General features: G+C 46.1%; 1 protein-coding gene across 2 annotated transcripts in view; it reads right to left on the bottom strand.

Annotated features, from left to right (window-relative positions):
- PKD1 (polycystin 1, transient receptor potential channel interacting) overlaps nucleotides 1-27102 on the bottom strand; it is a 92575-nt gene that overhangs the window by 48958 nt on the left and 16515 nt on the right. For both annotated transcript variants that reach the window (XM_044304842.1, XM_044304843.1), the window contains exons 2-7: nucleotides 6978-7049; nucleotides 5569-5738; nucleotides 4692-5342; nucleotides 4069-4249; nucleotides 1030-1244; nucleotides 721-836 (exon numbers count right to left, since the gene is read on the bottom strand). In XM_044304842.1, the coding sequence (XP_044160777.1) occupies nucleotides 721-836; nucleotides 1030-1244; nucleotides 4069-4249; nucleotides 4692-5342; nucleotides 5569-5738; nucleotides 6978-7049 (1405 nt within the window). The remainder of the gene's footprint in view (nucleotides 1-720; nucleotides 837-1029; nucleotides 1245-4068; nucleotides 4250-4691; nucleotides 5343-5568; nucleotides 5739-6977; nucleotides 7050-27102) is intronic.

The following is a 27102-nucleotide window of genomic DNA, read 5'->3' as shown; positions in this document are numbered from 1 at the left end:
AGTTACATCTTGTATTATACCCCAGAGCTGCACTCACTATTCTGCTGGTGCAGTCACTGTGTACATACATTACATTACTTATCCTGTACTGATCCTGAGTTACATCCTGTATTATACTCCAGAGCTGCACTCACTATTCTGCTGGTGCAGTCACTGTGTACATACATTACATTACTTATCCTGTACTGATCCTGAGTTACATCCTGTATTATACCCCAGAGCTGCACTCACTATTCTGCTGGTGCAGTCACTGTGTACATACATTACTTATCCTGTACTGATCCTGAGTTACATCCTGTATTATACTCCAGAGCTGCACTCACTATTCTGCTGGTGCAGTCACTGTGTACATACATTACTTACCCTGTACTGATCCTGAGTTACATCCTGTATTATACCCCAGAGCTGCACTCACTATTCTGCTGGTGCAGTCACTGTGTACATACATTACTTATCCTGTACTGATCCTGAGTTACATCCTGTATTATACTCCAGAGCTGCACTCACTATTCTGCTGGTGTAGACACTTTGTATATACATTACTTATCCTGTACTGATCCTGAGTTACATCCTGTATTATACTCCAGAGCTGCACTCACTAGTATGCTGGCAGGGTAATGGCATACATACATTACATACATACATCCTGCATTATATTCCAGAGCTGCCACTGAGAAAATTCTGATAATGACAGAAGTAGGTCCTCAGTCTTGTACCTACCTCCACCCCTTCGTCAGGAGAGGACACATTCTCTGCTCTTGACAAGTTCTGCAGGGGCCAGTTTGTATCAAACACCGAAGCTCCCACCACAAAGTATTCAGCATTTAGAGTAAGAGCTGGAACAAAGGCAACATGAATATCAGTATTAGTAGAGTTGACCACTTTAGACCAGCCCCCTGTGATTGAGACTGAGGGGGTCCCCCACTTAGAACCCCACGATTGGCCTGGGTGAGATACTAGACATACACTGATGTAGAAGAGTCTCCAATTCATAATGTTCATCCTCCAGAAGCCATGAAAGGTGCTCACCTTGTGGCTTGTATTCACACACGTAGCTGTGTTTCGAGCTGCACAGGTCGGTGTTGCACACCCCATTGGGTCCCATTCTCACACAGCGATCTGCCTGGGATGGCTCGGGCTCCCCTGGAAGCCAGTTCTGGCAGCTCTCCAGGTCAAACCGCTTCCCTGCTGGGAGGGATTCGGCACTTCTGGTGTCATTGAATCCTATCCACACCTCCAGACCACTGGACAGCAGGGGGCAAAAAATGGCATCAGTGTCAAAATAATGCTAAGAACATAACAAGACTAGTAAATTCTGCTTCCTATTATACTGGCCCTTGTGTGAGCGCACAAGATGGAGCATTTGGAGCCCCACTGGAGACAGAGAAGAGGAGCTACTTTTGCGCAGGGTTCAAGAATTTGCCCCTAACCATGGCCCTTAGCTTTCAGATGGACAATCAGTCTTTTATTTGCTCCTCAGGGGCGTAACCATGGGTGGAGCAAAGGTTGCAATGGTATTACACACAACGCTCAATAGTTTGGAGAATCCTATTAAAGATCTTGAGTCAGGATCTTGGAACCTCAAGTTACCCCCCTACTGCTCCCCGTCCTCCTTTCCAGCTAAAACTAGTGCTCTTACATGCAATACACACCCCCAATTCCCTTCCTTGCGCCCTTCCATATATGTGCCTGACCACCCTTTGACATATAGGGGGAGATTTATCATTTCATTTGCTCTAGAAAAGTGGCATTAAAAAGTCTCAAACTGCAAAATTAGTCGCACATGCCCACGCCACGTTTCCGAAAGGGGGCATTGGCAAGGGCGGAAAGAGGGCGTGACCAGCAGCCGCCACAAATGTATCTTCATTTACTCCAGTTTTCTAGAACAAATCAAGTCAGAAATCTATGGCAGCATTGCCGGTCTTGATAAATCTCCCCCATATTGTCTGACAGGTGCTACGACTCCACTGGCATTTGCTGTGTTCCCCCCCATTTCAATGACACCCTAGGCAGCCACATACTTTGCCTATCCTCAACCCAGCCCTGTCTGCCTGCAGAACTTCAGACCATAAAAATGGACCACAACAATCCGACCCTTATGGACCTTTTTGCCCCATCGATGTAGGGTCTAGGTATCCCCGAAGACATGCAGTTCATAGTGGATGCCTATGGTATCAATGATGGACTTTTTAGCGGGACCTTCGGTGTATCCTTAATGTTCCTTATAATCTCAACTTCTTATTAGAAAGTCTAAGGACTCGGCCTGGTAGAGACGTTCAGGCCACACATGTGTTTCTTCTCCCAGCATCCTCGATTGCCAAAGACAGACCGGTTGAAACAAGCTGACTTAGAGGGCCCCCGAGAAGAGACGGAGGGAAGGATTGCAAACAGCTGCTGTAAGGATATGTGTGCACAGGAGTCAGTGCCAGGAGCTGGCCGGCTGCTCAGGAGGAAATTACACATTGATCTCCTTCCTGCCCCCGAGACAGAGCAAATAATGGACAAAACGCCCAGGACATATAGAGTCATTTACTGACGGGTCGCCCGAGGGGCCCCTATAAATAAATACCACCCTGCAACCGAACCGTTCTATCAATATCTGCTGGCAGCGAACGGCTCTCGATAGAAGGACGGTGTTATTGTAGGATTTCAAAGCTTCACAGATCCCGAAACCTGGGCTGATATCACTAGGCAAATCCTGCCCTTGAGTTTGTCATAGAATAGCTGCATTTATCAGATCGACATGGAGACACCACCTGCCGCACCCCTAGTTCTCCTGATTGATCGGAGTCGGACCCCTACAGATCTGATACTCCTCCCCTATACTATAGGGGTAAGCATATGAAGACACGCACATAAGCGACTACCACCTCCCTCTTAAAGGGGGTTGTACATCATCAGAAAAACATGGCTGCCTTCTTCTAAAAAAGACAGCACCCCGCCTTTCCACAGGCTGCCTGCGGTATTACAGTTCAGGCCAATTCATTTCGGGACCCGAGCTGCAATACCACACACACAACCCATGGGCAGGGGTGGCGCTGAAGAAAGCAGTCATGTTTCATCACTCCTGTACAATCCCTATACTTACCTATTAAAATCGGGGCATCCAAAACCCGGCCCATGGGAGCCCCCCCCGACTCCACCCAAGAATGCCCACTTGTGGGTGGGGTTATGGTTAGCCACACCCATTTTTGGCCTGGGACAGCCCATATTTGCCAGGATTGTCTCTGAAAATCAGGGACAGTCCCTGCAAATTCGAGACAGTTGGCAACTACGGAAACATAAATACTATATGAAAAGATTAATAATTAAAACGTCCACTACTTTCTAATGCACTTTACAGTTTCATTCTTCACCACATGAAGATCTCTGCTTGCTGTCTGTGGGTGAAAACTTTTTTTTTTAATATATATCCAGAGGCAGCAAAATCAGTAAAATCTAGTCCTGGCTGAAATACCTTCAGTCTAGGAAGTCCACTGACATTTTACAGAATTTGACTAAAGTATCACATATTTGAGACCAGAAGAGGGACGGGTTCAAAAAAGTTGAGTGAATTTGCAAAAAATTATCTTTAGATCTAGTGTTCTCCATTCACAACCATAGCTGCTTTCAGAGTCCTGCTGGTTGCCCTTGGAAACAGACAGCAGTTAAGCTCCACCCCTTTGACAGACATGTGACACAACAGCTGGTATGCACACTTTAGCTTTAGCGGTGATCGGAGAAGAAAACAAAGGTGGTAGAAAATCAATAAAGTATTTATAAAGCTGCTGCACATTTTATGCAGAATTGGATGGAGGAATGTAGTAAATTGATATTTAGAGGTGGAGTTTCCCTTTAACTATTCCCTTGTGGGCAGAGCATGCTGGCGCATTAAACTATATGATCAATTGAATTATACTAAATACCGATAACCGGTCCTAATCTTACACGCTCCGTTTAATCACTAATCTGAGTAATCAGTTATGGCAGAGATTGGTGACGACGGGCGCGGGCGCTGGCGCTGCCCCTCCCCTGACACATAAAAACTGCTAAACACTTCACTTTCCTTGTGGTGCCATGTCCACGTACCTGGTAACCCGGGTCTCCAGAAACTTCTGCAACTCATGACTGCTCACAACGGCCATGTCTCCATTTCCGAGATCCTGGCAGACCTTCTGCGCATCGAACCAGCCGGCTTTTTCCACTACTAACTGGTAACAATGGTTATTAAGGGGGCACACCACACTTCCAGGTGGACAGGCAGGGGACACTGCAGGAAAATGGAGAGAGTTACATCAGTTACAGCGTTACTATACATGGACATTTATATGGTCCTCATCATGGTCCACCACTTGGTCTTCTCTTGACCTGGTGAAATCAGCCTGACTATGCAAGACAAGGTCCATGGGCACCATGTGATACTTAATTTCCCCACTACCAGTTGACCATGGGGATTCCAGCAGCTGGCACCCACCCCCATAAGCTCAAGCATAAGCAGCTAACCAAAATGGGACTGTCCACATAGGACAATAGGGACTGGAAGCCATTGCAAACATCTAAGCAAAGGTGGTGGAATCTCCAGTTGGTCACTTTTCCAATAGTTTGGAATCTCCAGTTGGTGTGATGACCAGGAAAACAGATGAAACAATGTCCTTTTACTTAACCCAAGACCATTCTTGCTGCCTACTAGATAGACCTCAATATGTTCTTACCTTCCTCACCACTCTCTGATGTTACAGTAGACTCCACCGCCAGTTCAGTTCCACCTCTCACCTTCACCTGGACATCCACATTGTCATTAGTTTTCACCAAGGATGGGCAAATGATCTGTATCTTCTCAGGCAACCCAACCACTCTCAGTTCATCATGAATGATGAGGTCTCTGCTCCCTAGTCGAAGAGTCACGGTCACGTTGTACATCCCAGGCTGGGCATACCTATGGGTAATGTTAAGATCACTGGTGCTATAGATCTGATTTCCAAAATCCCAGAGGAGAGGAGTAACAGGGATTGGAGCCTTGACTTCTAAATGCACAGAATCCCAGAGCCTATAGGTTTCTTGGGAGCTCTGCAAGATGGCGAATGACTTGGTGCTGGTGGCCTCTTGGACAATGGTTAGGTTGCAGCTAGAAAAAATGGAAGGAGAACTGCAGACCTCCTGACACTGAAGAGACATGTTGGTAGAGATGATGTCACCGCAAAAGCAACCATGTTTGGGGTCGAGGGTCCAGAAGTTGGAGAGGTTAGCAAAACACTGTGCACTGCAAGTCTCATTCGTTGGGTGAGACAGGTGGAAGGGCGTAAAGGTCAACAAGGATTCATCGGCAGAAGACAGATTTTGTGGACAAAAGATAAGGTCACCTCCTGCAAGGGATATATGGATGGACTTGGTTAGTGTTTCCTTACTATATAATACATTTGTCCTATAGCAAATGTTTGTGCCCATTGCCCTCTGTTGGGCATCTGAAGCCTCCATGGGGTAAAATATCATCTTGGATAATGTTCCATGCATATCTACTGTGCGATGACCATTATACTTTATAAAACCTGACATAGTCCCTAGGAATAGCTCTTATGACTGGTTACTCACCACACGTGGTCTTGGAGAAGGAGACATTGAGCAGCTGCTCGCCAGATACCACAGGAGGCCCATCACAGAGGGTAGAGTCAGGATTCTCCAATCTAACCCCATTTTCAGCTGCCCATAGAGGAAGCCATGACATACGGCAGTCGCAAAGCCATGGATTGTCACTCAGGTCCCTGCAAATAATTATCAACCATAATTAAGTCCTCAAGGACCTCAATCTCAACCAAACACAAACATTTTTCAGGAGGCTTCGTTCCCACCCACAAAACAAAACCCTTGTAACTGAGATATCTTATCCATTTTATATTGGCACCAATGTTTCCTCTGAAGCCTTCATAGGTAGCGGGCATGCAGTTCTGGGCCTTGGCACTGTTCCCTCTGAGCCCAATAATTGCTGTCTGTCCAGATACATGCTATACAGAAGCCAGATACCTAGTGCCACATGGCCTCCAGATAGTTTTATACAGTATCCACATCAGTGCCAAAATACTTGGCGATCTAGGGTATTAAAGGAGTCAATCTCAACATCCCTGGTAGTCTAAGGCAATTAAGCGCTTAATTCAAGCATCCATGGTGATCTATTGAAGAGTAGAGGTTAATCCTTGCATCCATCCCTAGTAGCCTAGGACAGTGGAGGGGTTAAAAAGACTATTTCTGGCTGTCTCAGGCAGTTAAAAGGTTAATGTCACCACTTCTGGTGGTCTACGGCAGTGAGGGGGCTATTATCAGAACCCCAGGTGATCTAGACAGTGAATGGGGTTAACTTCAGTATCAATGGTGATCAACTCTATGAAAGGGATGAATGTCAGCAATCGTATGTGGTCTTGGACAGTAATTGGGTTAATATAACTATCCGTGGAGGTCTAGGGCAAGAATGGAATTAATGCCACTATTTCTGGTGGTCTACAGTATAGAAGTAATTAATGTCAGCATGCTAAGTGGTCTAGAACAGTGAAAGGGATTAATATCAGTAGCCCTGGTGGTCTAGAACTAGGGTATGGAAAGGATTAATACCAACATCACTAGTGGACTAGGACAGTGAAGAGGTTAAGGTCAGTATTTCTGGTGGCCTAAAGCTAAGGCTTGGAAAGGATTATTAACAGCATCACTAGTGGTCTAGGACAGTGAAGGGGTTAACGTTACAATTTCTGGTGGTCTAGAATAGGGAGATTATTAATGTGAGGATGGCTAGTGGTCTAGAGTATGGAAGGGGTTAATGTCACTCTCTCTCTCTCTCTGATGGCTTAGGGAAAGTAAGGGGTTAAAGTCAGCATTACTGGTGATCTAGGACAGGGAAGGGGTCACTATTCCATAATTATTATTATTATTTTTCAATCATTCTCCACCGTAAATGAGAGATGGTCACAATCCCACGCTCAATACTACCACATCTGTAATGCTCAGATACTCACAAGTCTGTCAGATTCTGTAGCTGCTCAAACAGTCTTCTGTCCAGGGTCTCGATGCGGTTGTCTGAAAGATCTCTACAAGAAGTAAGATAAATATACTATAAGAACTACTGATCCCATCAGGAATCCTCCAGATATCCGCAGACTGAAGACATTTCACATGTTCACCAGATGCCTGCACAATGCCATGGCAGCCATCTCTCATGACCAGCATGAAGCATTTGTATGAGATTAGAAAAGAGGGTCTTTAGTTTCCCCCCCCCCCAACAGCGCCACCCTTGTCCATGGTCTGCGTCTGGTATTGCAGCACAGCCCCATTCAAAGTAAAGGCTGCAGTACCAGACTTGTCCTATGAATGAGAGTGGTGCTGGGTCAGAAGACCCCTCTAAGGTATGCTAGTCTTCTCAGACGTAATAAAACCAAGGGGTTGAGATAATCCGGCATCCCTCAGATCAATGCTGGATTAAAGGAATTTTACTGACTTTGTTTAATGGGAGTATGGGACATCAGGCAGGAAGGAGTAAGTGAGCGAGATCACAGATATAAGAAGAAAGTAAATAGGAAGACACAGAAGATGGACTCAAATAGAGAGGAATAAATCACAACCTGATGACTGATGCACACTGCCATATCAGAAGCCAAATGTCGGACTCTTTTGGGCCAGCTGGACTGACATTTTGGAATAACACGCACAATAAGGTGGAGTTTTCGGTACAATATGTGGTAATTTGAGGATAAACCCTATTTTAGGCTACTTTCACACTGGCGTTTTGGCTTTCCTTTTGCGAGATCCGTTCAGGGCTCTCACACGCGGTCCAAAACGGATCAGTTTGGCCCTAATGCATTCTGAATGGAAAAGGATCCGCTCAGAATGATGCGGCGGTTCAGTCTCCATTCCACTTTGAAGACGGACACCAAAACGCTGCTCGCTGCTGATGAAACGGAGCCAAACGGATCCGTCCTGACACACAATGTAAGTCAATGGGGACGGATCCGTTTTCTCTGACACAATAGAAAACTGATCCGTCCCCCATTGACTTTCAATGGTGTTCAAGACGGATCCATCATGGCTATAGAAGACGTAATACAACCGGATCCGTCATGGCTATAGAAGACGTAATACAACCGGATCCGTCATGGCTATAGAAGACGTAATACAACCTGATCCGTCATGGCTATAGAAGACGTAATACAACCGGATCCTTCATGGCTATAGAAGACATAATACAACCGGATCCGTCATGGCTATAGAAGACATAATACAACCGGATCCGTCATGGCTATAGAAGACGTAATACAACCGGATCCGTCATGGCTATAGAAGACGTAATACAACCTGATCCGTCATGGCCATAGAAGACGTAATACAACCTGATCCGTCATGGCCATAGAAGACGTAATACAACCGGATCCGTCATGGCTATAGAAGACGTAATACAACCTGATCCGTCATGGCTATAGAAGACATAATACAACCGGATCCGTCATGGCCATAGAAGACATAATACAACCGGATCCGTCATGGCCATAGAAGACATAATACAACCGGATCCGTCATGGCTATAGAAGACATAATACAACCGGATCCGTCATGGCTATAGAAGACGTAATACAACCTGATCCGTCATGGCTATAGAAGACGTAATACAACCGGATCCTTCATGGCTATAGAAGACATAATACAACCGGATCCGTCATGGCTATAGAAGACATAATACAACCGGATCCGTCATGGCTATAGAAGACGTAATACAACCGGATCCGTCATGGCTATAGAAGACGTAATACAACCTGATCCGTCATGGCCATAGAAGACGTAATACAACCGGATCCGTCATGGCTATAGAAGACGTAATACAACCTGATCCGTCATGGCTATAGAAGACATAATACAACCGGATCCGTCATGGCTATAGAAGACATAATACAACCGGATCCGTCATGGCTATAGAATACATAATACAACTGGATCCGTCATGGCCATAGAAGACATAATACAACCGGATCCGTCATGGCTATAGAAGACATAATACAACCGGACCCGTCATGGCTATAGAAGACATAATACAACTGGATCCGTCATGGCCATAGAAGACATAATACAACCGGATCCGTCATGGCTATAGAAGACATAATACAACCGGACCCGTCATGGCTATAGAAGACATAATACAACCGGATCCGTCATGGCTATAGAAGACATAATACAACTGGATCCGTCATGGCCATAGAAGACATAATACAACCGGATCCGTCATGGCTATAGAAGACATAATACAACCGGACCCGTCATGGCTATAGAAGACATAATACAACTGGATCCGTCATGGCCATAGAAGACATAATACAACTGGATCCGTCATGGCCATAGAAGACATAATACAACCGGATCCGTTCATGACGGATGCATGCGGTTGTATTATGGCAACGGAAGCGCTTTTGCAGATCCATGACGGATCCGCTAAAAACGCTAGTGTGAAAGTAGCCTTACCCCGCTTCCTGCGCTGCTCCGGTCTGCGCACCGCCGCTGCTGCTTTCTTCCTGTACACGGATGAAAACATCCGGTGTCGGGGGAGAGCAGGCAATGGTAGGCGGGGACGAGCCTGCCTAGCATCGCGGGTGACACTAGGTAGGTTTGTCCCCGCCTGCCATTGGCTTCTCCCCCCTGACACCGGATGTTTTCATCCGTGTGCAGGGAGAAGTAGCGGTGCAGGGACCAGGAGCAGCGCAGGGAGCGGGGTAAGTAGATTACCGGTGAGGGGCCTGGCATATGTGGGGGAGTTTGAGAAATTGGATAACCCCTTTAATGCCTCCAAACTCTCTCCCCAACAGAAGATACCTGGGGAGAGAAGAGTTTAGTGTATGGCCTGCTAGGAACCACTCTTATCACCAGAATGGGACCCACAAAGTAGAGGGCAGCCATGTACATGCTGCCACCCACTTTTCATCAATATGCGCTGGAACTCCCATAGCGATGAATGGAGAGCATGCTGCGCATGCGCAGGGTCCTCTTCATCACTTCGAGGGCCATGCTCCAGAGATAGAGGCAGTTCCCAGAGAGCTGAAGTTCTGAAGACCAACTGAGACCAATTTTGGTTTCAGAGCGTGGGAGGATCCTCTGGTCTTGTGATGGATCAATACCCCCCTGGATGGATGGATCATACCATCAATTTTCCATGTGTCACTGATATAAAGAGATTGATCGGAAAAAGCCACCTTGCTTTGCATGATTTCCAAACTCGATCGACAAAGCTCGAATTTTGTTCAGTGTTTGGAATAAGTTGAAAAACGGGACCATCTAGACTCCATACTTCAACAGCTATACCTCCCGTCCAGAACATACACATGTATGTATGCTGGGCTCCGCCAAGAGTGCATATGTTCTTAATGGGGAGAGGGGACAAAACGTCCGCTAGACACCTCTGGCCGTAGGCTTGTCTCCCCTGAGAACAAAAGGATCAGGCATGTTGAAATCCAACAGCCTGACCCTCATCATCCCACCCCAAACACACACATCTGCCATCAGGGTCGGCTTCACAGGCCCGCATACACCTTCGATGGTCAGTCTGTCATGCTAAAATCGATGGGTACGACCAGCATCCATCTCATGTGTATGGTCTTCTTTTTGGGAACTTTAGTTACCGCCTACTTTCCAAAAACAAATACATTAAAGGGGCTCTGCCATGATTGATGTAAAAAATGAAAATCAGACACCATACAGTACATGGCGATACCTTTCTAACAAATCTACAACCAGCCCTGTACCTCACATGGATCCAGAGATCTCCCCATTTGTACTACAAGTTTATTTCAGGGTGGCAAACTGAGCATGTGCGACCACCTCAATGAGGTGGACAAGAAATAAGGAAAAGGAACAAACAGCAGGTGGCGCCATACAGATACATTTTATTGAATAGCTCAGCGGTTATGCTACATTTTTAATTTACGAAAGTATTCAGATCCAGGTGCTGGTTTCAATAATGTATAATAATGTAATTTTTTTCGTGGTACAACCCCTTTAATTAGCTTCCTGTACAAGCGGTTCCTAAGTATGTAAACCAGTGTTTGCAGGCCCCACGTGGACAACGGGAGAGAATTCCCTGAGTCACACTGCACAATATGTAAATAATGGGTAATAAATTAACCGGTCTCAATTGATGTCAATGGTTCTACGGCTGCTCTTAAAGGATCACTAAACCTGGAAGAGAATGAGGAAACAAAAGCTGAGGAAACGGTCAACAAAAATGTAGTTGTCAATTTGTCAGACCTGAACGACATGACAGTCGCAGAAAAATCCATCTTGGATGGATTTTTTGCTACTGTTGTGTCACAGTCGCAGCATGTCGCAGTGCGACACCATAGACTATCATTATAAAAATTGTTGCGCGACATTGGTGCGACAAAATGTCGCGCAGCCCTAGCCTTACAGTGTAGCAAAGGGGTGTGGCTTGGATTCCCGCTGCAGAAGGAGGAGCAGAGCAGGTTTTCTGCTGTTCCTTAGCTAGAAATGGTCCTGGTCTGAAGTCTGTGAGATGGAAGAGGTGGAAAAACAAGCGGACGTTGTTATTGACTGTGTATTTTGGATGTTTTTTTTTTTACCCATTTTTAAAATGTCTTGTTAAGACATTCCCTTTTCAAAAAGGGCAGTTCCTCATTCTGGAGCTCCATCTGGAACACACAAAAGGTCCATGCATTACATAGATAGTCCAGTTGATTCTAATAAGTACCGTGTAATGCTTCTTTTCACCTGTGGGGGAGCTGCAGGGAAACTCTTACTGCCCACCACTCTAGCAGGATGCTGAAGAAACCAATAGTTAATCAGCCGGTTGTTCCTTGTAAGAAGTAGAGATGGTCCAAAGTGAACAATGCAGAAAAACAAGTCATGCTGGGAAAATGTATGGTCGTGGGGGGAAATCAAATTAGCAGACCACAATGATTCACAAGCAGGCCCCACTCGCACTAAGAGGCCAACATGTATTTCATCTCTGTTTCATATATAATCCTGACACTGACCTCATCAGACTCTTCTGAAGGCACCATTAGCGTGTCCTCTAAGCTGTAAGTGTGCTGTCAATGAGCAACGTCCCCAGAGAGCCTGCTGGACTATTGAGAAAATTCTTGTTGTGTAAACTTTCCCACGGATGCAGCGATGGTGCTGAGGTAATTCTGGCCAAGGACCATCGGCTCCAAATCCCAAAAATAGCTGGAGACAACACCTACCCACTGCATTCCGCCTGGATCCCTAGCGTATGTGATGTGTCAACCCACAGGAAGCCAAGACGGCCCTGCCAGAAACATCACGGTACAATCCCTCCTCGTCAGGCAATGGTGGGTTGCCGGCCCCAATGGGGGTGCCACTGGCCCTTTCTGCCTGGGCACCCACAGCTGCACACCCCATCCCAACCCTGAAGCCTGACCCTAAGGGAAGGCGACTGCAGTGAAGTTCCTTAGTTATTTGGGTACTGTACGGTAGATCGCCAACAGGGGACCAATCTAAAAATCCTAAAGCATGGTAAATGTCCAACAACATTTTGGCCAACATGTCTGTAGGTACCACCAATCAGCAAGGGAGTGAGAAGAAGTAACATCCAGAGAACACTAGAGATGGAGGCGCAATAATCCAACAGAGATGTCCGAGAAGAGCTGTCAGAGGGTAATAATGACCTCTGTAGAATATTTAATTGGCATCAAACAGGAAAGAAAACAGAATAGAAGAACATTGTGTTCCCAAAGTCAGGAAGGAAAATATTCTATGAATCAGGTCTAATGGATAAAGGTCTAGATAGAACCACCTTTTTACACCTCTCCACTATCTCATATGGTTACCTAATGTCATTCTTTGCACTTATTTTCATATCCTGCAAAATGTGTATTTATTTCCATGCAACTGTTTGTTACGTTATGGTGTAATGTGCCTGGTTCACCAGCAGATGGCGGCAGTTATGGCAGAGCTACAGGGACAGAGGATGGTACCTTCTTTCCATTCTCTTCTCTCCCTCTAGGGAGGAGTTTAGTTAGTGAAGGTCAGTTAGGAGTACCCGCTCTCCAAGGGAAGTTGTGCTGTAGGAAGCTCGTCCCTTCTGGGCGAGCCGTGCCTAGGCCAGCAGAGCACCATCAGCTCTGCTGGAACAAGAGAAAAGAGTATAGAGCCTCAGAAGCCAGGAGGAAAGGTTCCTTGGATAAATATAAAGATACAGATAAAGATAAAGACAGAGTCAGACTACAGAAAGTTAAGTACAGCAGAGAGCAAAACATTCTATTTATTCCGGTCAGCACAGCAGAGCTAAAAATAATGATAGATGTAGCAGAGCTGAGTGTGTTTGCCTGCCAGAATTTATGCCAACACCTGCTGATAACCAAGATAAAGCTTTCTGATGCAAGTTTACTCAAGTAAAGCTGTTGTTCAACTATATGCAAGGTCTGGACTCACTTTATTTCATCATCCCCTCCACCAACTATCCCTTTTTCTGCAACGGATGACCACGCCTGGGGTTTCAGTGTATCCAGGTAGGAGCACCATGACAAGTACAACACCTTTAAGGGACTTTAGGCCACCCTACACCACTATGGCATTCCTATCCTGGGTACCATCCACCAACATAATCTACTTAGGGGGACTCCATCCCTCGTTGCTGAAATGCAACTGGCGTCATGACAAAAACTTTTATAACAACTTAAAGAGACCCCAAGTAGCGCCCATCGGGACGTCGCAGATAGATGCACTCGCCTTTCCCTCAATCCAAATACATGTAAGAAGTCCTCCTAAGTAGTTAAAATGACAATATCCGAACTCACTAAAAATGTGACTAGACCTGAAATAAAAAATATGCTATAGATCTGGTGGGAGGAAAATGTACTATTTGTAATGGAGTAGCGCCCAAATACAGCGTAGTCGCCGGCCGGCCTGTAAATCATGCGGTACGCCGTGTGCGCAGAGTAACCGGCTGCTATGATTTTGACTGAAAAGGCCGGTGCAGATTGGACTATTGATTTGGTAACAACTCTCATCATTCAACCCTTCAAGACGCTGGTGGTATGGCCCTGTAACAAAGAAATCCAAAGTGAAATGTCCTGGTGGCAAATTCAAGGTCGATGGTTGAGAGATTTATACAACTGGATAGTTTGGATGGAAAGGTTAAAGAGCATCTGTCAGCAGGATCAACCCCACTAAACTCGGAATACTGTCTGGTAGTCAAAATGATACCTGGATTGTTAGACAAGCTGGTAGCCCGGGGGGGTATGTGCCTTCTGCTACAGCTCAGATGACGTGTCCTTTCTGCTGCTGCTCTCTTCCTGTTTAGGGCTCATGCACACAAACGTTTTTTGCGTTCAGTATACTGGCCGTTTTTTTTGTTCAGTATGCGTTACTTATACTGAACCATTCATTTCAATGGGCCAGCAAAAAAAACTGAAGTGTCTCCGCGTGCATTCCGTTTCCATATTTCCGTTTTTCTGTTCCGTTGAAAGATAGAACATGTGCTTTTATTGCCCGCAAATCACATTCCGTTGTTTCCATTCATGTCAATGGGTCCGCAAAAAAAAACGGAACACATACCGAATGTACTCCGTATGTCTTCCGTATCCGTTCCATTTTTGCGGAACCATCTATTGAACATTTTATGCCCAGCCCAATTTTTCCTATGTAATTACTGTATATGCCATACGGGAAAACGGAACTGAACCGGAAACACTTTTGAAACAAAACACGGAAAAACAAATCCGTTAAAAACGGCCCACAAGACACTGAAAACGCCATACGGTCGTGTGCATGAGCCCTTACTGTCACAGCCTCTAACAGTAGATCCGGCTGGTGGCAGTTGAAGGACAGAACAGAGCATGTGCGACCACCTCAGCTATGTTACTGAAGTGAACAGAGAAATAAGGAAAAGAACAAACAGCAGGTGGCGCCATACAGATACATTTCATTGAATAACTCACTGGCTATACTAAATTTTTAATGACATGCAATTACAAAAGTATTCAGATCCAGGGGCTGGTTTGTAAAATGCTGAATATTTTTCATGGGACAACCCTTTTAAGCAATGGGCAACGTTAGGAGAACAATGTGGTGGAACTGGGCAGAGGGTTGCGTCATTCATCCCTTCTACCAGGGATGAGGGGTGTGGACGCACAAACCCCATGGGACGCAAAAAAATAAATCTCAAAGACCTGGAACCCATCAAGAGCACATTACCGTCAATCACTGAGAGGGATACTGTTCTGTTTGTGGTTGCCCCGGGTGAATAAGACCCATCACATGGGCTGCACACAAGTCTACCAGTCTGCGGGACACAAGTATGCAGCAAGCGGCGTGTGTCTGCTCTACGAAAATCGCCGCCAAATTTTTCCTTTTTGCCACTTTTCCAACTCTAGAAACCTGCCAGTCGGTTGCAAAGGCGCACATGGTGCTCGGAGTATGCCTTGGCTCGTGAGAGGAGGATATTATTTTATCCATTCCTACCTCTGTTTATTCAGCTGGAATCTGAGATTAACCCTCTCCTGACACTGAACAAATTCCTAAATTACACACGCCGATGCAGGTGGTGGCTGGGATCCATCTCCACAAAAAAAAGATTGTTATCGCCTACACCAAAAAAATACCAAATTTCAAAAGAAAAGGTATTTCAGAGTAAAAATGTGAACCTTAGTGAATATTTGAACCCAAAAGAGACTGCTGTTGGTGTCCAGGCTGTCCTCATGATCCCAAAAAAGAAGAAGACAAACCATTGATCAGAACAATAGACCACAGGAACTGGACCAATGAAGAGACTGGATCTCAAGGACTGAGAAACGAGACTACCAGACCAGGGACTCTGACAGTAAGGGCCAGACAATAAATAAGTAGACATGAAGGACTGTGACACTTTACCCAAGAGACTGGTGTACTAAACCAACACGAGGGACTGGGGGAGAAGACCACAGAACACTAGGAACAGGGGCATCAATGATGGATATGGTGTGGAGACATCAATAGGGACTGGGGCAAAGACCAGAACCTGGGGAAGAAAATGACCACAGGCACTAAATGACAACACACCAGAGATGGAAGAATCAAAGCAGAGATCTACCAGGCTCTGTGGAACACTAAAAAAAAGTGGAACCAAATCACAGAACCACCAGGTTCTGCATAATGAAAACTCCCAAACACCGGAGAGTGAAGAACCAAGTCAGACCAGGAGGACCAAAACAAAAAACTACACCACTGGACCACCAGGGACTGTGACACTAACTGAATGGACACACAGGGCTTGAAAGTTCATCATAGACTGAGACACTATACACAGCTAACTTGTGTACTAAACCTACTAAGTGGCTGAGGCACCAGAGGCTGAGGAACCAAACCACACGGCCACCAAGAGCTAAAAGAACCAAACACTAGAGAGGGAAGAACCAAACTACAGAGCTACAAGGATCTGTGGAACTAAATGTATAGACTCCAGGGACTGGGAAACAAACCATAGGACCACTAGAGATAGAAACTAGAGAACACGAAAGAGTAGGGAACTAAGCCACAGGGCCACCAAAAGATACATTGAAACTACAGGCTTAGGGACGAAACCATAGGTGTCAGGGACCTATATGACTAGACATCAGAGCCCAGGGAGGCAAAACATTGATCCACTAGTTCTGTAGAACTAAATTCCTGGAAACTAGAGATTATAAGAACTTTAAACATGTACACCAGAGGCCTGGGTACCTAACCACTGGGCACCAGGGACAATATGTTGGTTATTCTGTAATTTCTTGCCTATACTGTGCATTCAAACACATAAAAAAATGAATAATAAAGAATTTTTTGGATGCATAGGTGCTCGTCATTATAGAGTGACCCTTTAAATTATGATTGATATTTTCTGTAGAAGTGTGGTAATGAGAGGCATTAATTCGGAGCAGAGTTTCGAAGTCAGAAAGGCCGAGGCTTTGTCAAAATCCATGTTAATTTAACAGCTATTTTATGGTGGAAGGATTACAGAAGATCTCTCTGTCGTCCCGTTTGGGTCTTGGAGCTAATTTACTTCTCCCAGAACACATTTCAGTCTAAGCTGTTCCTCTCATTACTGTCTTGGACAAATTCCATCCATCAAAGGCAGCTCGGAAAAAAAAAAATCTCTCCTTCTCTTTTGGTCTGAAACTAAGCAGATTGTGCCCATGGATGACATAATACTGACTGACATCACTTTTGGCCCTGGGTTGTGCCGCTGTTAACCCCTTAAGGTTTCAGAATAGTTGAATTTATGGAAGGGGATTGGGTTAAGGAGCACACTGCACTGAAGAAGAAGAAAGAGCCTGAGGATTACAGCCCTGATCTCTACATAGAGAGATCACCTCTAGAAGTTTGGTGCAATGGATGCAGAAGGGCACACCGGATTGTATCCCCAGACTGGTGACACTACTAGCAGGCTACTTACTAGTGCTCTTCATGGGAGGGTAAATCTCTGTACCAAGGGAAGTCTCTCTAAAGTGGACCAATCAAAGGTAGATCAATGGTGTCTATTGCTGGTTAGCCTACAATCTGTAACCCAAGCTATAGGGCTTGTTTTATCATTGTCCGTGTAACAACCAACGGCTGTCCATGCCATACATTGTTCACAGATGGTTGTCCATGCCTACATCATTCACAGAAGAACATCCATGCCATAAAATATTCACGGATGGACGCCCATGCCTACATTGTATACTGATTGACACCCATGCCTACGTTGTTTACAGATAGATGTCCATGTCTACATTGTTCACTGATGGACACCCATGCTTTACAATATTCACAGATGCCTACATTGCTCACAGATAGAAGCCAATGCCATAAATTATTCAAAGATGGACACCCATGCCATTAATTGCTCACAGATGGACGACCATGCCATGCGTTGCTTACAGAAGGAAGCACATGCCATACATTGCTCACTGATGGAAGTCCATGCCATACATTATTCACTGTTGGACATCCATGCCTACATTGTTCACAGATGGACACCCATGCCTACATTGTTCACAGATGGACACCCATGCCTACATTGTTCACAGATGGACGCCCATGCCTACATTGTTCACAGATGGACGCCCATGCCTATGTTGTTCACAGATGGACGCGCATACCTATGTTGTTCACAGATGGACATCCATGCCATAAATTGTTCGTTGATGGACGCCCATACCATACAGTGCTCACAGATGGACAACCATGCCTACACTGATGGACATCCATGCCATACATTGTTTACATGGTTGCCCACGCCTACATTGCTCACACATGGACATCCATGCTGTACATTGTTCACAGATATTAGCGGGGATAAAGCCTAGAATTTATGGGCTCTGGGCAGGCTTAGGCCATATGATGAGGTCTTGTGACCCTAAAACAATTGGTGGTGAGAGGAAGTAAAGTTTTTGGCAGCTGGGGAACTTCTTTCAGATGTTCTGCATAGTCTACCATGTGGGTTAGGTTTAGGGTAATCAATATGGGTTCTGGGGATTATTTGGGGGGCACGTCTGGATTCTCAAAGGAGCCTAAATATTCTATTCTAGGTAGGAACCATCGGGGATCGGCATGGTACTGTTGAGAGGACAATCAGTCCTGCCACCAATTTTTCTCCCACTAGACCACCTCTTCTACAACAAAACGTCCCTCCAAGGACTAAGGTCGCTGGATACAATGAAGGGGTCAACATTTATATTTCAAGTTCATTATGTCCAAAGATATGATAAGGAAGCAGACAGACACTCTTCCCATCATCCACAGCTGCTACAGATCCGGACCCATCCTGAGATCCGATGGTTGGTGTGGTCATCATGACATCCAGCAATTTAATAGCCCAATTAACAGTTATTAAGAGCTTCTTCCAGGAAACACACGGCCTGTTTTCTCCTATAATATTTTTAGGAGGTGGGAACTTCTTCCTTGTGCCAATTCTCCCATTTTTCAGCTGACGCCACCTTTTTAATAATTTTTAGTTTTTTAATTTTTGTATGGGGGTGCGCACTTCACTTCCAAAGGCAGAAAGGAAGCTCTGAGGTTTGTTCTATGGAAAATTTTCCAGGATCCTGAAACTTGGAGGAGACTTTGTTTGAAAAAAGACTACCTTATGCCGGTCTCTTAACTCTTCCAAGGCCGAACACCCAATAAAAATTTCCTGAACGTATTTCTGGGATGGAAGATGTTAAATAATTATTTTGTGGCCATTTGGGGGGCGATGTCCTATGATGACTCATTGACATGTCTGTTTAAATAAATAATAATATTCCCTATAAAATAAAAATTATGGAGCGACTTATAACTCTTAATATAACTCGTTATTATGGATATGAATTAATCTATTATTTTGTAATCAGATATGCTTGAAAGAACATCTGACAGCAGGATCAATCCTATTAAACCAGGCATTGTGCTAGACAGGGTTTATTCTGCTGATTAAAATGATACCTATCTTGTGAAAATCGGTTGTGGCATTCCAGAGAAAAAGGCTTTCATTCTTTAAACAAATGAGGGCTGTAGCGCACTAAGGGGCGTGGTCAGCAACGAAGCACTGAGGAGCCAGACCCCACCCCCTCGGTGCACTGAAGCCCTCATCTGCATAAAGAATAAAAGTTGTTTTTCTCAGCAACGCCAAAACTGATTTTAACAAGAAAGATATCATTTTACTCAGCAAGATCAATCCTACCGGCAGCATGCCTTGTTTAATAGGGTTGATCCTGCAGACAAGCGCTCTTTAAATTATATTTCATTACAAAATGATAGAATTAATATCCGCAATGACCATTTTTTACCGAAATCAAGAAAAAACAAGCCCATCTGCGCCGGTGGACTGAACTGTTTCCTTGCTCACGAGCCATCTACGCTTCCAGGGATGCATGTGGTGTCCTGGTGAGGCTTTATATATTCCCAGACAGATGTCTTTCCTTCTTCTGCATCCTAATATGGTCACATCAGAGAGACACCATAACACAGCAGACTGCCACGATGAATTCACAGCTTGCTGAGCCGGAAGGTTTTTATTATTCTCTTTGTAACATGAAAAAAAATATATACCTAAAGGCTTCGAGGGGCTATCCAGAATCAGAAAACAACAGCTGCCTTCTCTTAAAAAGCAGAGCCTCACCTGTCCATGGTATTGTAGCTCAAATCCATCAAGGTGAACGGAGCTGAACTCCGATATAGAACACAACCCATGGACAAGAGTGGGGAAAAAAAAGGACTTTTTTTTTTTAAGCAGCTCTGCCTGCCTCTCTCAGAGCAGGAAATCTCAGCACAGCTTAGTAGCCAATCAGCTACTGTTAAATACAAGCATATTGATGTACGTGACTGCAACTGAAGAGCATTACCTCCCATAACTGTTACCGTTTTCATCTTGCCGCGCACACGACGGCCTACCGCTTCCTCACTTGCCACTTTAAAAGGGTAAGATTAAAAATAAGGCCGATTTCTTCCAGAAATGGCGCCACACCTGTTTAGGGTCCGGTATTGCAGCTCAACTCTACTGAAATAAATGGTGCTGGGCTGCAATACCACACACAACCTGTAGGCAGGAGGGGTGCTGTTTTTGGAATAAAGCAGATTTTGTAAAATTTTTGAATGGTAGACAACACACTGTGACTTTCCAGAGTCTTGTATCGTATGTTGGAACTTGTAGTACTACACCTGATCATTGTTACACTTGTATGCTTGGGATGCAGACGGCTCCATGAGCTCATCGCGTCTCGTGTTTTATTTTTAGCCGCGTCTCCTCCCGTTATTCTCCCATGCGGTCATAAGGATTGCATGTCCCCGGTCGTAATCCTACCCTGTGGTTATCAGCCGTTTTCCAAGACATATTAATCAAAGGCAGAGAATACAGCTCTGAAGGAATATTCTGCCGAAGCCGCTCACAGGCAAAGAGATCGCTCATATTATAGTCCCCCTTATATGGGACTCTGCTAGCCTGCAGATACATTAGAGTCCAGTGCCTATCTACACAGGTGGTAAGCTTTGACTGCTATTCCTGTGTCAGTCTTCACCGTAGGGCTGTCATTCTACTCCTGAACCAGAAAGCTCAGAATGAACATAGCTGCGTAATATACGGATTTATGTAGGCGACGGCAAACCCTTTCTCCTAATATTGTAGCCCTGGATGCAAAACTTTCTACAGTGTACAGTGGGAAATGACAGAGGCCCCCGGGGTCCTCGTTGGCAGAGCCTTCAGGTCCCGATCCTTATGTCACTGCTGCAGTACACAGACTGGCGTGTCGCTATAGAAACCAGCGGGCGTTTCAGACCGTCTCCTGTCTACAATGGCAGTTCGCTTCGCACGTAAACGTAGGGCGACTTCATAAAACTCTCTGTTAGATTAGAGTGTCAGCTCTTCGGAACAGGACTCCCTTTTCCACCTTAGACCATTATATTAATTTGAAGTCACAATATAAACCCCTCTGAAGTCTGATCGTGTAAATAGGAGAGGTGGAGACTATGCCAATATATGGGGTGCAAATGCCCCACCACCACACCTATGAAATTGTGAGAGATGATACACAAGTTTACATTGTAAAACCCATAGGCAAGGGTGCCACCTAGTGGTGCCAGAAGGTAGACACAATTTTATCATTGAACGCTGAATCTACACAGGGGATCTGGCGCTCTGTTATGGGCAGAAATAGCGGCGTGAAAGGCATAGCAGTGGTGTTAAAGGGGTTACCCAGGTTTAAAAAAATAACTAGAAATAGTTTAAAAAAATAACAACCCTGCCACTTCCCGCGCAGCACTCCATGAGTGCTGCCAATATTAGGGACAACCCCCCCCCCCCTAATTGGTAACACCCATCTGAACCTTCATTTCAGATTGCTACAATTAATTTTATAACTTCTAGTAGGAATAATAAATGAACGACACAACATAGAGTCATGAGAATAGATGCTGCAGAATTGTTATTACATGGGAAACACAAGTTACTAAAACAGACATGTCAGGAGAGCGCCTCTATAATTCGGACAACCCCTTTAAATGGGGGTCATTCGCTCTAAAGGGATTATTTACTTCTGATATCACCTTCTGGAGGAAGTGGTCACCGGTGAGATGTAGGATATGCAATCCCTGAGAACAGTCATAGATTAAAACGTTGATCCCCTCCGTCACCTTCCCTACGGCGAGATCAGCGGCACGCATAACATCCTTATAATAGGTAGTACTCCGCAGAAACCCCGTTCATCCACTTACAGATGTTCCAGAATGAAGATAAATCCGCCTTGGACCTCTTCCCAGTCTCTGAGAATAATGTATACACTAAGTGCAGATCTACAGGGGTTTAGAAAAACATGGCTTCTTTCTTCCAAAACAGCGCCACCCCTGTCCGTGGGTTGTATTTGGTATTGCAATTTGGTTCCATTGCAATCGAGCTGCAATACCGAACACAAACCGTGGACAGGGGGGCGCTGCAGCCATGTTCTTCCAATCCTGGATAACCCCTTTAAAAGGGGTTTTTAATTTGCCATACTTAAATGTGTGGGTCTGGCTCCGGCACTCTTCGCAGATTGGCTACGTGCAGGCACCATACGTTCTCAAATGGGTTGTAGGTGCAGTACCGGGCACAGCCACAATCATCTGTGTGGCGCTGTGCCCGGGTAAACCATGTATGCGGCACTTGCCAACGACGAGGGCGCTAGGGGTCAGACACCCGGCCGATCTAATACGCATGGCCTATCCTAGGTTCTGGAATTCCCCTTTAAGGAGCATCTCCCCAGTGACTATGAAGCCGGGGGTGGGGTAAATATTAAATCCAGCAAGTGATACATTTCTAACTGGGCAGCTTGGCTTGCCATGCTGGGTATTGTAGTTCTACGATATCTGCAACGCTCCAGGGAAGGAAATACCTGGCTATGAGACTGCGGCCGGGCCGTGGTTTTCCTGAGGCCCACCTTATAAAAGACCAGCAACCGTTCCAGAAGTTTAGGGAAAGGGGAGGCGGTGGTGACGCAGGAGCGTGGGCGGACGCCCCCCCCCCCCCTTCCTTGCACATCGGGTTAAATTACAGCTGCAGAATAATTTCCACGGCACGAGGAGGACACTACAGGAAGCCATGCTGCATGGAAATGCCGATTTAGGAGGCCTGGCACGGCATGGCGGAGGCTCAACAAATGTTCAGACTGAAAGTCGCCGGAATTTGCCTCTTAAAACCCTCTGCCATGTTGTTCTTGAGAGCGGCTGGTGCACTGCGGCCAGATCTTACAGTACAGAGGATGCCAATAAAATTCCTTTTACCGCTGGAAAGACGATATACGAAAGCGAGGAAAAAAAATAAATCTGAGCTTTGTTTGGAGCCATCCCTCTGTTATTCCTCTTGGAAACGGACGACACATTCGAAAACTGCTTGTTATACCATTCATCCTTGATGGGAAATGTCGCTGCACACTCTGTGCTGCGTGTAGGGAGCCATCCTACAATTGGGGAGGGCGATGGTAGCACCCAGTTTACCATTTAGCCCAGGGACAGGCAACCTGCGGCCCTCCAGCTGTTGTAAAGCTACAATTCCCACCATGCCTTGCTGTAGGCTGATAGTTGTAGACCAGGGACGGCCAACCTGAGGCTCTCCAGCGGTTGCGAAACTACAACTCCCAGCATGCCCAGACTACCTACAGCTATCAGCCTACAGCAGGGCACGGTGGGAGTTGTAGTTTTGCAACCGCTGGAGAGCCGCGGGTTGGCCATCCCTGATTTAGTCACACATTTCCAGGAGGAGTAACAGAATTGTAAGAAGAAGAAAAAAAAAAAGAAAAGAAACCTTTACTTATACAGACATGTCAGGAAAGCGGATTGGTCCTTTTTAACCCTTTCATTGTCACGGCTGCGGTCATCGGGGCCCTAGACGCCTTCAGAGTGAACTGCATTTTTGTAACGTGCATCAAGTCAAGGTCAAGAAGTTAGGCCTGGAGAACCTAAATACAGTGTGGACCACGGGTCTTCTGCAATGGTATGGTCCAGAAGGGGACCATACAGTAGATGAAGTAGTGGAGCAGATCTCGACCCCCTCAATGCCAGCCTGATGGACCTCTGCCCCCCCTTGGCGCCAGGGTTTAGAGGGCATCAGTTGACCACAAAAGGGGGCGAGGTGAACCCCCAGAAACGACAGTTCTTCACTGGGAAGACAACATCCGCTCCACCACTGAGGACATTGCTGATCCGGAGCTCAGGAACCGGCCCGTGGGACTGGAGATCTGCTTGTCCCGGAAGAGTCGCAGCTGGAACGATGAGCAGACTGGGATAGGCCCGCGGCCTGTAAACATCTGCGGATTCCAGACACATTGGGTAAGGGAGCTGATCCCTCCTTCATCTGCGGTGAAGGAAGCCGCAAACATGCAGAGCAAGGTATATTAACAGGAAGAGCGGCAGCCGGACCCTGGGGGGGACCACCTAGGCATGTGCACCTGCTGCTATGGCGGGTCGCTGCTTTAGCACATTGCAGGACGGTTCTGCACATGGCTGTATTGACAGTCATTTTAGGGGTATGGCCTTTTTTTCCCCATCCAAGCATTTCCAGGAGGAATAACAGAGGGCCGGCACAATGCAAAAACAAATGGGAACGCAGGTCTATATTAAAACATGTCCAGAATGATGGACGATACGCACAACTGGTTAACGTGTCAAGAAAACTTGCAGTTGACTATCACGTCGACCCCACATATGGCGGTAGAAAGTGACACGGTTGTGCGATTCTCGAGCGTCGGTCCAGACATGGAGAAGAACAAAACGTTGCAACGGATTCACATGCAAGGACCATGTATAGGGGCACACTTAGACCCCGTGGCTACTACGGACCCCTAGACACTATGCGTGCTGCCATATAGCACTCCTGCGACCATGTCCGTTCCTGATGTGTCACTGCACATTTGTATATACGGCATATTGCTTTGTGCCCCACTTTGGGGGCTCATTTAACGGGAATAACTGCACCAATCTGATCAACAGTAATAAAGCTTGTCCTCATTCGTAAGGGGCTCTCATCGTGACGGGATCCCTTTAAGACAGGCATCCTCAAACTGCGGCCCTCCAGCTGTTGCAAAACTACAACTCCCAGCATGCCCGAACAGCCTACAGGTATCAGCCTACAGCAGGGCATTGTGGGAGTTGTAGTTTTACAATAGCTGGAGGGCCGCAGTTTGAGGATGGCTGCTTTAAGAGCTGCAGCTGTAAAGAGGGTGAGCTACAAATATTTAAAGGGGTTTTCCAGGACTTAAATATTGATGGCCTATCCTCAGGATAGCTCGTTGCTTTCTGATTGGTAGGGGTCCGACTCCCAGCACCCCCAGCTACGGCGCTCGGTCTGTGACGTCACTGCCGTCAGCCACATGGCATTTCTGCTGCTCAGTCCCATTGGAGTGAACAGGACCGAGCTGCAATACCAAGCACGGCCACTATACAATGTGTGGCGCTGTGCTTGGTATAGTATGAAGAGGCTGCAGCGATCATGGGACCCCCCCACTGATCAGACACTGATGGACCTAAGTCCTGCTTGAAACCCTCCTGTCCTGCTCGGATCCCTCGTATGTCAGCAGTCAGGATTACGCTGCAGTTGGCACACTTCATGGACCGCTGTTCGTTTTAATGAGATTTGATGCGATTTGGGCGTGGGTCACTGCCAGTGGCACCGATCTGTCCAGCAGGGGCTCGGGGGAAGCCGGCTTACTGTCAACCGTATGGCACTGTCACAATGGGGCCCAAATCCATCCATTAAAATCCGGTGTGATCTTCTGAAAGATGTAGTGTAGAGAGGGTTTCCTCGGGAAATACCTAATTTAAGGATAATTCAGACCTTAAAGGGCTCGTCCATGTATTAAAATGCCTTTCCTTTAGATAACAAGCGGATAGTACGCCGTCCCATTGCGGAGACCTGAAGTGATCGGCTGGATCTGTAAGGATGCCAAGCGGTAGGTGTTCAATAAAGCTGCAGCGCCACCGCAGGGGAAACAAAGCATTACATGGTGTCAACTGGAATCAGTGGGCTCCCGCAGTCATCTCGGGTCCTCCAGAGATCGAGACAGACGCTCTTTGTAATAATTTTCTCGGGTCCCAAACTCTACTAACAGGATGAAATCATTTGGTTTGAGGACATGTCCCCCCTCCTGACATGTCTGTTTTCGTAACAATTCTGCAGCATCTATTCTTATCACTTTATTATTCCTGCTAGAAGTTATGAATCAGTTACCTAGCAAATCACAGTGAGGATCCAGCTGGGTGTTACCAGTTGGGAGGAGTGTCCCTGCACAGTCTGACACTGGCAGCACTGATTGGATAGTGTCAGACTGTGCAGGGACACTCCCTCCCAACTGGTAACACCCATCTGGACCTTCACTGCATACTGCCAGTAATTTATAACTTCTAGTAGGAATAATGGAGCACATCATCATAGAGTTGTAAAAATAGATGCTCCAGAATTGTTATTACCCGGGGAATGCAAGTAGTCACTAAAACAGACATGTGAATAGAGGGTCCCGCTCCTGGATTTTGACCCTTTATTTTGCACCGGAAATACCCCGAGCTCAACGCAAAAAAAAAAACAAAACTTCAGGCTCAAGGACAAATGGGGACGCGAGACACAAAGCATAAAGTGACGTCGTCTCTGTCACATGCCGAAAATCAAAATACATCACCAATGATTAACCATCCCGCTCTCCCGAGGACGGCTTTGTTTACCGGTCTCTCCTGACAACCAAGAGGTGTCAGCAGACGGAATTGCTCGGTAGTCAGGAATATGGCGTCCAGTGACGGCTAAGACTGCGCTCCCAGGTCATTTGGATTTGTCTATCCAGGCATGTCCAAACTGCGGCCCTCCAGCTGTTGCAAAACTACAACTCCCAGCATGCCATAATAGCTGTAAGCTATCCAGGCATGCTGGGAGTTGTAGTTTTGCAACAGCTGGAGGGCCACAGTTTGGACATGCCTGTGGTCACTGCCTGGCCACTTATAGGCACACTAAGGTCATTTAAATCCCTGGGAACACCCAACCCAGTTTAGAACGCCCATTTCTGGGTGGGGCTTACACAGGACCCACCCACTTTCTGGTACAGGACAGCCCGAGTTTGCTAGGACTGTCTCTGAAAATTAGCAACGGATCCTGCAAATTCGGGACTGTTGGCAACCACACTTCATGGACCGTTGTGTTCGCTC

Source organism: Bufo gargarizans, chromosome 8 (assembly GCF_014858855.1).
Source record: "Bufo gargarizans isolate SCDJY-AF-19 chromosome 8, ASM1485885v1, whole genome shotgun sequence".
In the NCBI taxonomy this organism is placed as follows: Eukaryota; Metazoa; Chordata; class Amphibia; order Anura; family Bufonidae; genus Bufo; species Bufo gargarizans.
Note: the sequence above shows the minus strand (reverse complement) of the source record. Positions and strands in the feature narration are given on the sequence as shown.